We start from the raw sequence: 14,538 nt of genomic DNA, 5'->3' as shown, positions 1-14,538 counted from the left end.
CCTGGGCTTAAGTGATTCTCCTGCCTCAGCCTCCTGAGTAGCTGGGACTACAGGTGCCTGCCACAATGCCCAGCTATTTTTCTGGCTGTAGTTGTCATTGTTTGGCAGGCCCAGGCTAGATTTGAACCCACCAGCTCTGGTTGTATGTGGCTGGTGCCTTAGTTGCTTGAGCTACAGGCACCACCGAGTTAAAATTTTTTTTAACCTCTTTTTGTGGTTGAAAGAGTTTATATTAAAGAAATATTTTGTTTGCCGATAGATTTGGTAGAGCTCCCTTGAAAATATTGTAGTCTTAATAATTTTTTCATTATTTTCATTACTTTTAATTGTGCTACAACTATTCACATTTTGGAATTCTTTTGGCTTAAGTTTATCATTTAAAATTTTTTAATAAAAATTCATTTTATTTAGATTTTCCTATTTGTTTATATGGAACTGTTACAAAATTTTAGTTTTCCTCTGGTCCTATAGTTTTTGCTCACCTTTTTTTGTTATTATATATTTTGCCTTTTCTTTCTTTCTTTTTTTATAAATAAAAGTTATAAATTCTTTTTATTAAGTCTACTGGGATTATTTTTATTTTGTATTTATTATATCTCCCTTGGAGTTGTTTATTATTCTTTTTCTATTTCCTTGAGGTATCTTTTATTCATTGACTTTAAATTTCATTTTCTAATTTAAAAAATAAAATCCTATTTCTCCCTCTGCATTATGGCTATATTTTACTGGTTTCAACATGTAGAACTTTACTGTTTTTTATTTCTTGCAGGTTTTTTTTTTTTTTTTGGCTGGGGCTGACTTTGCCCCCGTCACCTCTGGTATATGGTGCTGTCGCCCTTCTCCTTTGAGCCACAGGCACCGCCCCTGTTGTTTATTTCTAAATATCTTACAAATTTTATTTTGATTCCTTTTTTAATCAAGACTTGCTTTTTAAAAATGTTTTAAATCTCTAGAAGTTCCTAGGTTTGTTTTGTGAGAGGAGGAATTAGATGTCCTTTTATCATTGCTTCATTGTACTGTGATCAGAGAATCTAGCCTATGTTATATTTGCTATTAGAAATTTATTCAGATTTTCTTAGGATCTATGTCTTAAACATTTAAAAAATGTGAATCTCTGATAAAAATAGAATTATATTCATTTCTTTTATGTAAAGATTTTAAGTTATTATAATCTTTTATGTCTTATTTTATTCTTTTTGATCAGTTTCTGACAGCAGTATGTTAGAACCTTCTACAATGTTTATGGCTACATCTATATTTCTTGTATTGCCACTAGTTTTTGCTGTATATTTTGAGTCATTAGATTTGTGACTTAAGTATTACCTTAAGTGAAACTTTTATTAATGTATCACATTCCTCTAAGTCTCAGTTACTACTTCTACTTTGTTCCTGTTATCTAATATTAGTGTCTCTATATTTACTTTCTTTTGGTTAACATTTTCCTGCTCTATATTTTGCTACTGCTTTATTTCCAACAGTGATATTTTGGGTTTGATTTGTCTCTTATAAACAGCATATAATTAGATTTTTTTGCTTGGTGTCAAGTGCTTCTGTATTTTATGTAATTCACGTTTATTGTGATATCGGCTGTAATTGGCTTACTCTGCCTTCTTACGTTTTATATTTACTTTGCTCTTTTTCATTGTTATTTGTTCATTCTTGTTTTTTTTATGTGTTTGTTTTATTTTGTTCTGCTTCATTTTTCCATTTTTCCCTTTATGAAATTGGTTGAGTTGTGATTTTTTTTTCCTCCAAGGGGAGAAGTTTACTTTTTTTCCATTTTAATCATTTTCAAATTAGTTGTCCCATTATGATCTTTCAGTGGATTATCTTTACTTTTTTTGTGTGACAGGGTCTTACTCTATTGCTGGGATAGAATATAGTGGTGTGATCATAGGTTACTGCAACCTTATACTCTTGGGCTCAAGTGATCCTGCCTCAATGTTCCAAGTAGCTGGAACTATAGGCACACCTCACCAATCCTGGTTAATTTTTTTGTTTTTGTAGAGATAGGTCTTGCTCTTGTTCAGGCTAGTCCAAAACTCCTGGCCTCAAGCAATTCTCTCAGTTTAGCCTTCCAAAATGCTAGGATTATGGGTGTGAGCCACCACATCTAGCCCCGTCTTTACATTTTTAATAAACATTTCTAAATTTAAAATGTTATTATCAAACTATAGAAGTAATTAGCATTTATATTATCTCACAAATAAGGGAAGGCTATAGAATACTATTGTACATTTCTCGTTAGGTCTACCTTTTAACATTATTTTATCCAAGATTTTAGTTATATGTTTTTACAATATTTTATCACATCATGCTTAAATAATTATTTAATCTATTAGATTTATTAATTGTCGGGAACCAGCGTGGGAAGGGGAGTGAACCAGAGTGGAATCAATGGGAAATAAGGAAAATACAGCACAAGAGAAGACACAGAAACAAAGGATGGGATTGGGAGGACTGACTGAACTGATAGCTATAGCCAGCACCAAAGCACAAAATCACCTTTATTTTATAGTATCAGTAGGGGGTTGCCCAGGGGGAGTTAGCATAGACAATATGGGGAAATAGCATAAACAAAAGACATAGTTTTGGTCTTACAGGACAATAGGAAAATGTAAATAACTTTAGCACAAACCATCTTCTTAATGGTTTCTACTCAACTTTGTTAACATATGACAAGAAGCAAGAAAAGAAAGATTACGAGGATCCTAGCATCAAAACAAAGGAAGAACTATGTGATTTAGTGGTTACTACTTAACTTTGTTAGCATATGACAAGGAGAAAGAAGGAAAAGATCTCAAGGATCTCTGTGTAGTTAACTAGAGGAAGGAAGGGCTACGTGACTTCTTGTAGAGGGAGCATGAAGAAAGGAGTATGGCTGTTTTGGGAATGGAGGAGAAGCAGTTGGAGGTTCATTCTCTGAATGTTCCCCAGGATGTGAGGGCCCTGCCAGTTTCACAGCCTGCTCTCCAGAATTTATTTTGTTTACTACTGTATCTTCAATCCTATATCTAACTTATTAGTTCATTTGCTGGATTATATCCTTTCAGAGTATGTTGAAACATTTGTATCTTTATAAGTGCCTTTATTTTTTCCTTCTACTTAAGATTTTGTTTGTTTCCCTTGGAATTTATAGCTTCTTTGATTTCTTGAATTCATGTTGTTGATGAGTCTGATACAGATGTGATTACTGAATTTTGGTAAATTACTCATATTTTCCCTGGGAGAATTTTTATGATTTTCTCTTAACTTTTAATAATTCTCAGTATGTCTTCTGTTGGTTGGTCTTGTCTGTTTATAATTCTTTTTTTTTTTTTTTTTTTAGAGACAGAGTCTCACTTTATCACCCATGGTAGAGTGCTGTAGCGTCACAGCTCACAGCAACCTCCAGCTCTTGGGCTTAGGCAGTTCTTTTGGGCTCAGGCACTACAGGTGCCTGCCACAACACCCAGCTATTTTTTTGTTGCAGTTTGGCTGGGGTGGGTTTGAACCCGCTACCCTCGGTATATGGGGCTGGCGCCCTACTCACTGAGCCATAGGCACCACCCTGTTTCTAATTCTTCATACTTAGCAATTGGAGAACTCTTCTAACTTGCTTATTTCATATTGGTTTGTCTTCAAGATGGATCTAGATTCAAATATTGATCGCCTCTACTGTTACAATCTTTCCCAACATCATTTCTCACCTAGATTATTGCAGTAGTTCTCCTGCCGGTCCATCAGCATCCCTGCTTTCACCCTTACCCCTCACTAGTTCCTTGAACAAACTTTAAAAACCTCTGTGTATAAAATTCTCCAGTAACTTCCCATTTCATTCAAAGAGAAAGCTTAATGTTTACAGTGTTCTGTAGTAGACGGCATCATTTTGTTACCTATGATATCTCAGACTACCTCCCCCTCCTTTCACTCCTCTATGAGCTCACAGACCTTCTTAATAGTCTTCCTTCTTAATAGGATTTCAGCAGAAGACTAATAATGTATTTTCAGCCTACCAACCTGATTCTATCACTGTCTTTATTTTTCAGAAAGTATTTATTTATATAATAGCTTGGTCTGTCAGCAATGACATTAGGGCCAGTTGGATAAGTGGGGTATGTTGGCTGCCTAAGGCCGTATAGTTTATTCTGTGTATAGTGAGATAAAGTACATGTACTAGATCCTTGAATTCAGCTTTGTGAGAGCAAACAGAAGAGAACAGAACCCTAAGTTTGTATGTCATGAAGTGGCTTGAGTTCTATTTGGATCATTTTTACTCTAGTGATAAGTTATGTTATCTATAAAATGAGACTATAACATCATCTACTTCACATAAATTCTGTAGAATTAGAATGGGCATAGAACCTGACACATGGGAAATCTCAGTGCATTTTAGGTCCCCTCTTCCCTATCCTACTTTTTCCTATAACACCTCTTTTTAGTACTTACTATCATGTTCAGGAAACACACCTAGTGTGTGGTACATAGCAAGCAACACATTAATTAAATCTAGATAAACTTAATTAAATGCCAATGCCTGTTTAATTTTCTTTCTTCTTCTTCTTCTTTTTAACACTAATTTCTTTATTTTTTCAATCTTATGGGCCATACTTATTTGATGATTATTCTTTTAGCAGTATTTTTGGGACATAATTTTATCTTGCAGAAGCTCCACCTTTCTGTTGTAGGGTCCCCTTTTACCTTGTCAAAAGCCAACTGGCCATCAGATGACCTACTTGAAGACCAAGCTCCAAGGTTATAATTCTCATGAGGTCCTTTTCTGTAGTTCCCTGTTCAATCTGTCTGTCTCCTATTTCTCTCCAGAATGTATGATTCTTAGACACGTGTTCAGGGACTAAGTCCCCTGTCTGTCTCTTATTTCCCCCAGAATGTATGATTCTTCACCGTGTCATTGTTTTCCTCTGCCACTTGTCTTCCCTCAGTCCTGACCTTCTCCCAGTCCTGCAGCTGCTCCACAGTGGTGACTGTTTTTCAAACTGTTCTGTACCCTTAGTGCCTAACACAGTGCCTGATAGAAGGTGAGCACACACTACTTGGCGGTTATATTTCATCGTGCCAATGAGGCGATGAGTATTTTTCTATTTTTCCAACCTGTCACTCAACAATTCTCCACTGGCCAAATGCAAAACTTGAGGCTAGAGGAAGAGCCATAAACAGGCACAGTTCTGGTACCCTAGGTGTTTACAGCCTAAGTTTTAGGGAACCATCAAAGTGATCCATCTCTGACAAAATGAGCAGTACGTCTCTCATTAGAAGATGAATGGTAAATGTTTTATTTTAGGGCAGGGGAGGCCATTAAAATTATTTAACTTTTATCTCCCAAGTGCTTCCCCAGAGCTTCAAAAGGGAAGCCAAATATTACTTTCAGGTCTGCTGCCTTCAATATTTGATCTATAACACTTCTTTTCTGAGATATCAAAACCAGAGTAACCACTGACAGTGGCGGTTGCATCTCTGAGTTGTGCACAGCATTTCATCTGCTTGTTTGACTAGCTGAATGTTGACTGTAATTGGTGACTTAGCTGAGGCTACTTCTCTATACCACCACCACTTCCAGAGGATGCTAATTATGGTGTCATTGTGCTACCAACACCAGGCTTTCATCCTTTAGGAAAATCCTTCTGTCTGGGTCCTGATCTTGATATTTTCTTTCATTGTTGTGGCCTGACATTGCCTTTAATCCTCTGTATTGCACACCTGTTTTTCTCCTAGACAATCTACATTTGATTCATTATTACTATATTTTAAATCAGGGATGTTGTATTAACAGCAGACAATTATACTTTGTTAATATTTTTCAGAGTTCACAGTCTGAAGCATCTGGAGCTCTGTTTTACTATAGTTTAAGCTATTTGTGCTATGAGACACATTTATTGAAATACTGATATGTGGGCCTCTATTGAAGGTCAGAAAAAGTTAGCTAATAGCCTTTAAAAAAATTCATCATTGAAACTCCAAGCTTTGTAAAAAGACAAAATCCTTGTTTATCTGTTTCATATACCGAGTGTATTTTCTTTCTTTTTTTTTTTATTAAATCATATCTCTGTACATTAATACAGTCATGGGGTACAGAGTGCTGGTTTTATATACAATTTGAAATATTTTCACCAAACTGGTTAACATAGCCTTCACGGCATTTTCTTAGTTATTGTGTTAAGACTTTTATATTCTGCATTTAGAAAGATGTACCCTTCTTGTAAGATGGACCATAGGTGTGGTCCCACCAATCGCCCTCCCACCACCAACCTTCCCCCTCCCCTCCGTCTCTCCCATCCAAGTGTATTTTCAATGCCAAGTTGAATTTCCACAGAATTTTCTTTGCTATAGGGCACATGACTTTTGAGAGTTTACAAATAGATTAGGTATGGAAATTGTCTTAGTTATCTTTTGCTGTGTAATGAACTACCCTAGAACTCAGTGTCTTCAAATAAGAATAGACATTTACTATTTTACACACTTTCTGTGGGTCAGGAATTCAGGAGCATCTTAGCCAGGTGGTTTGGCCCAAGTCTTCCGTGTAGTTGCTGTGAGAGTGCCGGAGGATGAGCAGTGTCTGGAAGTTGACTGACGTGGTGGCATCCTCTTCCAGGACATCCTCGACATGTGCCTAGCAGGCTGGTGCTGCTATTGTCAGGAGGCTTTAGTTCTTTGCTAATTGACTTCCCTACAGGCTGTTTTGCTGCCTTCATGACCTGGTCACTGACCTTCCTCCAGAGAGAAGGATGGAAGAGAGCAAGGCAGATACCCCCGATGTATTTTATGGCTTAACCTCTCTTTTATGGCCTACCAGGGATCCTCAAACTTTTTAAACAGGGGGCCAGTTCACTGTCCCTCCGACCATTGGAGGGCCAGACTGCGGGCCCCAGGATGAGTTGGCTGCTAAGCAGGACAGGCAGTAGCGGCAAAAACACTCAGCAGGTCGGATTAATATCCTAGGTGGGCCACATGTGGCCCGTGGGCCGTAGTTTGAGGATGCCTGGCTAACCTTTTATGGCAAGATTTTGGACATTTAGTATATTTTCATTCATTGCCTTGCTAAAAGAAGGAATAGACTGCTGCAACTTTGAAATTAGTGTATCTTCAACTTAGCTTTGAAAAGTTATGTGACGTTGTTGATGCTAATGTTCAAACCTGTTTGCAAAGTCATCATCAGCACACGCACAGACCAGCAGACCATATCAGATAAAACATCTCTGCGGATAACTATCAAGCTACCTCTTGCTCTCTTTTCTGAAACTCATTCCTCGGAGTCCTGTCTTACTACTGTAGCCCACAAACTGTCTTGCTCAAGTGCAGCAAGTACTTGGTGCAATGCCTGTTCTATTCTGGACTTGTCTTCCTGCCCCAGATCCCAGCAGTCATTCTGGTTCTGAATCTGCCCCTACTATTCCAATACTGTTAACCCTGTGTTCTACCAGCTCCTGATGCTTCCCTAACCTCTATTTAAACCTGACTAAACTGGAATCACATTTTCTAAATACATAGAATCAGTGTTACTCAGCCAGATAGGCCTACAAGGTGAGAAAGAGGAATAGGTGGTAATAAGCAGCCTTCAAGAGGAACTCTCACCTTCGGGTACTCACATTCTTTTATAGTCCCCTCCTATACCAAATAAGAAGTCTGGTTAATTTTCTAAAGACATTGGAAATGTTTTCACTAGAAGGTGCTTGGACTCTGAGTGGTGGTATCCACTGTCCTCCATTTCTGAAAATTGTTGGGGAGCTTCATTAGAGTGAGATAGGGAACCTTAAAAAATTGTGAAGTGCTTCTGAAGTTCTTTTGAAGTCTCTCTTGAACTCTAAACTGTAAAGGCCTGATCACTCCTGTAATGTTTTTCTTCATTCCCTTTTGGAGGTCAGGATCATGTATTTCTTTTACCTGGCCTGTCATGTTTGTGAATTCTTGTGCTCATTGCTTTCAATGACTTACAATACCAACTTCTAAACATTATAAATATTACAAACACTTAACTTTGTAAGAAACTGGAAGATAACACAGACCCTAGTGAAAAAAGCATGCCAAGAAATTGACTGCCATCAAAGGAGACTGCCTTATTCCTGAAATCACCATGGCTCAGGATCTCAGGAGCTAGAGAAACTCATCCCCCCCCCCCAAAAAAAAAAATCCTGAGAATAATAATATAATACAGAGTAATGGAGTTGAAATGTTGTACAAAGTAGTGGTTTGAAATTAGGTGCCGCATTGCCAGTGTGTTTCTAAATTGACAGTCATTGGGCAACATTTCATAATGTCTCTAGCTTATGTCTTAACTGAGCTGGCTGGGATCACATCGAAAGTTAAAACTTCAAATTCTCCATGTGTGCTGCTTCTCAAACCATGATCGTCACAAAAGAAGCACTTTCATCATTTCGTGTAGTGACTAACTTTCCTTTTAAATTACCTCTTTGAGGCTTCTTTTCCTACTTGCCCTGGCAATTGAGGCCTGAGCGCTGTGTACGGCAAATGTATCCTGCTCTGTAAACGTTCTTATTCTGTAAACCTATCTTTCTCTGCTCAATGAACCTTGTTTCATGCTTGCATTAAAAAAAAAAAAATTACCTCTTTGATTTGACATTTCTCTTAGGTATAATCTACCCTCACATTAAATTTGCTTAGCCCTTCAAAGTTGAGAATTAAACTAGTTAAAAATCTTTATGCACTTCTTTATATTCAAGAAAATGTAAACTTCATGAGTCTAAACTTGAAGTCTAAAGAGATTTTGTAAGGACTTGAACAGTAAATTTGGAAAACAATTTTGGTTGTAGTAATATATACAATTTCATGAATAAAAATATGGCATTTCTGAGATATTGCAAAAGAAACCCAGTGTAGTTTGGAGATATAATCATTTTCTCCACCCTGGACCTTATAAGGGTAGATCATTTATTGGGCTGGATGGGAGTCTGTTGTCTTTGTGCCCAGTGCCAATAATATAGGAGTTGTATTTCTTGGCTGGTGTCCTAGGTCCAAACCCATATGAAAGACTATTCTCCTCCTCTCTTTCAGGCAACCTGCCTTACATATCACCCTGACCACTAGGCAGTGGTTTCCCACACCTGGAAGAGTTAAAAGAATCACCTAGATTGCTTTAAAAACTTGCATTTCTGGCTCGGCGCCTATAGCTAAACCGGCTAAGGCACCAGCCACGTACACCTAAGGTGGCGAGTTCGAATCCCCAACCCGGACCCGCCAAACAACAATGACAGCTGCGACCAAAAAATAGGCGGGCGTTGTGGCGGGCGCCTGTGGTCCCAGCTACTTGGGAGGCGGAGGCAGGAGACTCGCTTGAGCCCAGGAGTTGGAGGTTGCTGTGAGCTATAATGCCATGGCACTCTGCCCATGGAGACAGCTTGAGGCTCTGTCTCAAAAAAAAAAAACAAAAACAAAAACAAAAACTTGCATTTCCAGACTCTAGGCTAGCCACAGAGAATTTGAATCAGTGCTAAAGGCGATATGGCCTTTGCCAAGAAGCCCTGCTTCTTGACCCTCTCCTACAAAGTTTGGTGATACACTGCACATGGGGCAATGTTTAAAACAGCAACAGAATAAAGACAGATTAGGGGAAGGAAGAGGCCACACAGAGAACACAGCTACAGCTAAATGCTAACGTAGAGACTTATAAGAATGCTGAGCATGGGACAAAAGCATTGATTCTGTTCCATCTTCTGATGTAGTTCACAGACTACAAAGCCTGTTTTTGCTTTAAAATCCTCTGCTCTTTCCCTACATCTGTCATGTGATTGTGTGTGTCTGTATGAGAGCAAGTGTGTGTGTGTGTCTTTCTGTTTGTGTGTCGGGGACTTTGGTTTCTCTTTCTTCAGCTTCTTGTTATAGCTAGTTAAATAGAAAGTGAGAGACAAAGAGAGATTTGGACACTTCTGGCAAAGTGTAAGGAGACAGAAAAAAAAGACACATGAGGAAACGAGAATAAAAACTCTTGAAGACTAATATATGGGAAGCAATTCTGGTGAAGCAGCGGTATTTTTTTCTTTGATCTTTGGAAGATATCTCGACTATGTAGCACATTTGTATCTCAGTTTCCAAAGTTTTATTTCTAGAGACTGATGGCATTGCCAGTGAAGGAGTCTTCGATTAAAAAGGCCTTCTAATGTGGGAATGCTGTCTGGTGCTTATTCTGAGCTAAGCCAGGGAAGTCCTGAATGATTGTCAATTATTCAACAAATATTTATGGGTGAGGACACTAGCCTTACGGAGTTTACAGTCTGATGGGCATACAGGTGAATAAGCAGGCAGTGCCATGCTGAATGGCAAGTGTTGTGATGGGGAGGTGCCGGAGGAGGCGAGCATGGAGGAGAGGCTCCTGGGAGTGAGGGCAGGCTTCCAGAGGAAGTGAGATCTCAGGCTTGCATTCTGAAAGGGAAAATGGAGCTCACCATTCCTCCTGATTTTATGAAATGTGCCGAAGCTTAGGGATAAGAAAGCATGGCCCCATGTCTAGGGGACTGAAAATGGTCCTAAATGTAGGCTGAAGCTGGCAAGAGATGAGGCTGGAGAGTTAAGTGGGGGTCAGATCATGAAGGGCATTATGCATCATCTAAAGAAGTTTGATATTTACGGTGGGTCTGCCCATTTCATATGGTTTATATTTAGCCCTCTTTTCTTTCTATTGCAGACATCCCAAATAAGAAGTACTGCCATCCTGTTTGTCACAAACAGGAATTTGCAAAAGTGCAAAAGGGGAAAAAGGTTAACATGCAGGTGTCTATTCTTAGGCTTGTTTACAACATTCGTCCTTGGCTTGCTTTGGGGAACTTGGTTGGTAAACAGTTCCCTACACTGAGATAAAACTTCTAACTGATAAGTATGGCTCGCTGTGACTGTGCAAACAATATCGCTTATGTTAAAAACCTATTTTCCTTCTGGGAAACTTTGGAACAATAGGCAGGAGGTGCCTGGGTGATCATCTCCTAATAGAAACCTTGAATGCTGTGTCTCTAATGAGCTTTCCCGGGCAGAAACATCACACATGTTGCTATATTTTCATAGCTGTGGGAAAAGTGTGCTCTGACACCAGCACATAGATTTCTCCACCTGTCTTTTCCTTTCATGAGCCACTGTATATCTTTGCTACAATACTGTGGTAAATCTTAGCTGTGAGTACAATAATGTATTAAGGCCCACGAGTCCTTCCAGTAAATCTCTTAACATAGGGAGGATCTTGAGGATCCCCAACATGCATCATATGAATATTTATCTATAAATAGTTAGTGACTGAGTGAATAAACTGGTTCCCAAAACGTAGAAATATTAGATTCTTATATGTGTGTGTATATGTCATGTATGTAAATATATATATGCATATATTTACACAGTATACATATTCATATATATATAACCATATACTTTTATTTTTTTTGAGACAGAGCCTCAAGCTGTCACCCTGGGTAGAGTGTTGTGGCATCACAGCTCACGGCAATCTCCAACTCCTGGGCTCAAGCGGTTCTCCTGCCTCCGCCTCCCAAGTAGCCGGGACTACAGGCGCCCACCACAACGCCCGGCTATTTTTTGGTTGCAGCCGTCATTGTTGTTTGGTGGACCTGGGCTGGATTTGAACCTGCCAGCTCAGGTGTATGTGGCTGACGCCTTAGCCGCTTAAGCCATAGGTGCCGAGCCATATATACATATTTTAAAACTATAATTTGTTTAGCTGGTTTGATCTCTCCCCATTTTTCTCAAATTCTCAAACGTGGCTCTGAATGACTTGATTTTTACCTTCAAATAATAGAGATTTGTCAGCTTTGAGGAGAGTCAAAAGAAAGAGCTACTTCTCCAAGGGCAATTTTGAATCAGTAGATCCAGGAAGAAATTAAATAATGGCAAGCATCCCACAGTATCTGTTTTCCTTTTAACAGATGAGGACATACTTAGCTGTGCAGCTTCTGGTATACTAAAAGTAACCACATTATGGCAGTCTGACATCCCAATGCAGGCAGCCTATCTTGTTACATTAAAAATGCATCAGTATTTATGGAATACTATTGAGGACTAGATTGCTTTATATAATTTATATTGGGCAAATTTTACACAAGACTTAAAAAAGAGTTTTCTTTACTTTATTTTTCTTTATTTTTTTTTTGGGGGGGGGGCAGTCTTACTCTGTTACCCAGGCTAGAGTTCAGTAGTATCATCATAGCTCACAGCAACCTCAGACTCTGGGGCTCAAGTGATCCTCTTGCTTCAGCCTCCTAAGAAGCTGGAAGAAGGTTTTATGTTTTTTTGTAAATAATTTTAAAAGCAAATAAAACATTTTTATTGTATTTCTCTGTTTACCATAACATAATGGAAATGCTTTGTATTCATGTGAACATAGATTCTTTTTATGTTTGAACAGGGGATTGTTTTGTTTGACTTGATTTTGCCCTTTTGGGTCAATACCTTTAATGGAAAGTGTATTTTCTATTGCTGATATAAGTCTACTTAGAATCAGTTGGCTGCTGGCAAAAGTTCATTTGTGACATGTAGGTTATTTCTATGGCTCCTTGTATTTGAGGCTTGCTTAATGATGTAAGCATCGAAAGATTTGCTGGTGTTTGTTGCATAATTTGTTTTAGAATAAAAGTTTCTGAAGCTTTTAGTAGTGACCTAAATAACCTGATAGTCCTATTTTTTTCTTTCTTTTTTTTATTCTGAGTTTTTTCTTTTCAAAGAGATGTTGTTTTGTTCTTTACATTGTGGTCTTTGGTATTTTCTATTCTAGTTTTCCAGAGAGATGGTCATTCAGAGCCTACACATCTGTTCTGTATTTTGACCCATGGATGAGAATATTCATTCAAGCCAAAAGAGTTAAAACTAAACACCTATGTTATTGCCTCTACAGACCCAGGTAATTCGTCTTCTTTTAAATATCCTTATAGTTTTTATTTGTAATATCATTATGCTCTTTATAATTGTCAAAAAGAGGACATTGACTTTGATAGATTTTTCCATTGTTAACAAAATTTAAACTGTTTTCAGAGAGATTTGTAAAGCGTAATCAGATAGGAACAAATATTTGGCAGTAATAACAACACACTGGTATGTACATGCTAAGTTGACAGTCATCTCAAATAGAAATTTGTTTTTTACTTTAGTGATCTCAGGTGGTTTAACTGTGATCATTGCATTAGAAGATCACGGTTTACTTACATTTTCTGTTTACATAATCCATTTAAACTATTAAACCATATACATACATGTTTGTGTGCAATACATATGTGTTTATGTACATTGTACATATAGAATGAACACATAAATACATATCTGGTTCATTATGTGTTATTTTTAATATTTTGTCATATACTGTTTTAATTTTACATTTGCATATTACAAAATCTGTCTTGTCTAACTATAATGTGATGAGTTGATTTTTTTCTTTTTTGATGTGATTTCTGGGTGTCCATTTATTAATACATGAAACATTTATCAAATTCTTCTTTGAGTCTGAGATTATGCTAGGCACAAGGCATAAGAGAGATAAGATTAATGTTGGCTTTGAGGAGCTAAATATCTACTGGAAGGAACAGTTAATGCTGTACATTGTCTATACATGTGCCTTTTTATCTGCATTATTTAATTTGATTTCTGTCTTGACACTATAGATTTGGTTTTATCGCTATTTTTATAGATAAGGAAATGTCAAAATTCCTGGAAAAGAAATCAGCTCTGTTTCCAAATTCTTTACCAATCCAGATTGCAAGCTTCTTCCCCTATATCACATTGACTTCCTATAACATACTTAGGTTTGCCAGCTTATCTTTTTTTGTTTTTTATTGTTTGGGATTTGTTGAGGGTACAAAGAGTTAGGTTACGCTGATTGCATTTGTTAGATTAAAGTCCCTTTTATAACTGTGTCCCACCCCCAGGAGGTGTGCCGTACACTGTGATGGCAAAGCATTCCTGTTCTGGGGCCTTGCAATCGCTCATGTAGATATTAATGTTAAAAATGATAGATTTCTACATTGTACTTCCTGACCGCACAGCAATGGATCCCTCAGAAGCTTTACTTTTGATTTCTGGTTGTACTATAGATTATCTTTTGAAAATAAAGCATACCAAGCTTGAGACTTTCTCCATAAATCAGTCTACTCATTCTCTAATAAATATCAAAGTAGTGCTTCCTTTTCATCAGCCTTATTCTTCTGGGAAATACCAAGGATCTCCTGGATCAATCAATATAGCTGATCTTTTCAAACTTAATTATTCCTCTCAGTGAGTTTGGGCAAAAAAATGATTTAAGCCAATAGAAAATGAGGATTTAATTTTCTGAAGGCATTTTAGTAAATTGAACTTTACCTAAATTACTTATATCAAGTAATAGCTGTTTTCCCATTCTATGATATTCTTTCATGTATATTATCAGGAAGTAGATATAGTGTGTGTGTGTGTGTGTGTGTGTGTGTGTGTGTGTATGTATCTGTTTCCTAAAAGAAATTTAAGGAGGCTTGAACCTTTGCCAGATTTTATTTGGAGCACTGATACACTGTTCAATCTGCTCTTTGGTATCTACAGTGTGGAAAGATTGATCCTTTATCCTTTCTA

The 14,538-nt window shown here is 37.6% G+C and overlaps 1 protein-coding gene across 1 annotated transcript in view; it reads left to right on the top strand.

Annotated features, from left to right (window-relative positions):
- Positions 1-14,538, top strand: part of MORC1 (MORC family CW-type zinc finger 1) — a 156,371-nt gene that overhangs the window by 25,653 nt on the left and 116,180 nt on the right. Inside the window, 1 exon segment of the mRNA XM_012810371.2 lies at positions 12,719-12,844. Within this exon segment, the coding sequence (XP_012665825.1) occupies positions 12,719-12,844 (126 nt within the window).

The sequence above is a fragment of the Otolemur garnettii genome, unplaced genomic scaffold (genome assembly GCF_000181295.1).
Source record: "Otolemur garnettii isolate 467f Iridium unplaced genomic scaffold, OtoGar3 scaffold00131, whole genome shotgun sequence".
Lineage (NCBI taxonomy): Eukaryota > Metazoa > Chordata > Mammalia > Primates > Galagidae > Otolemur > Otolemur garnettii.
This window is presented reverse-complemented; position numbering and strand designations above follow the sequence as displayed.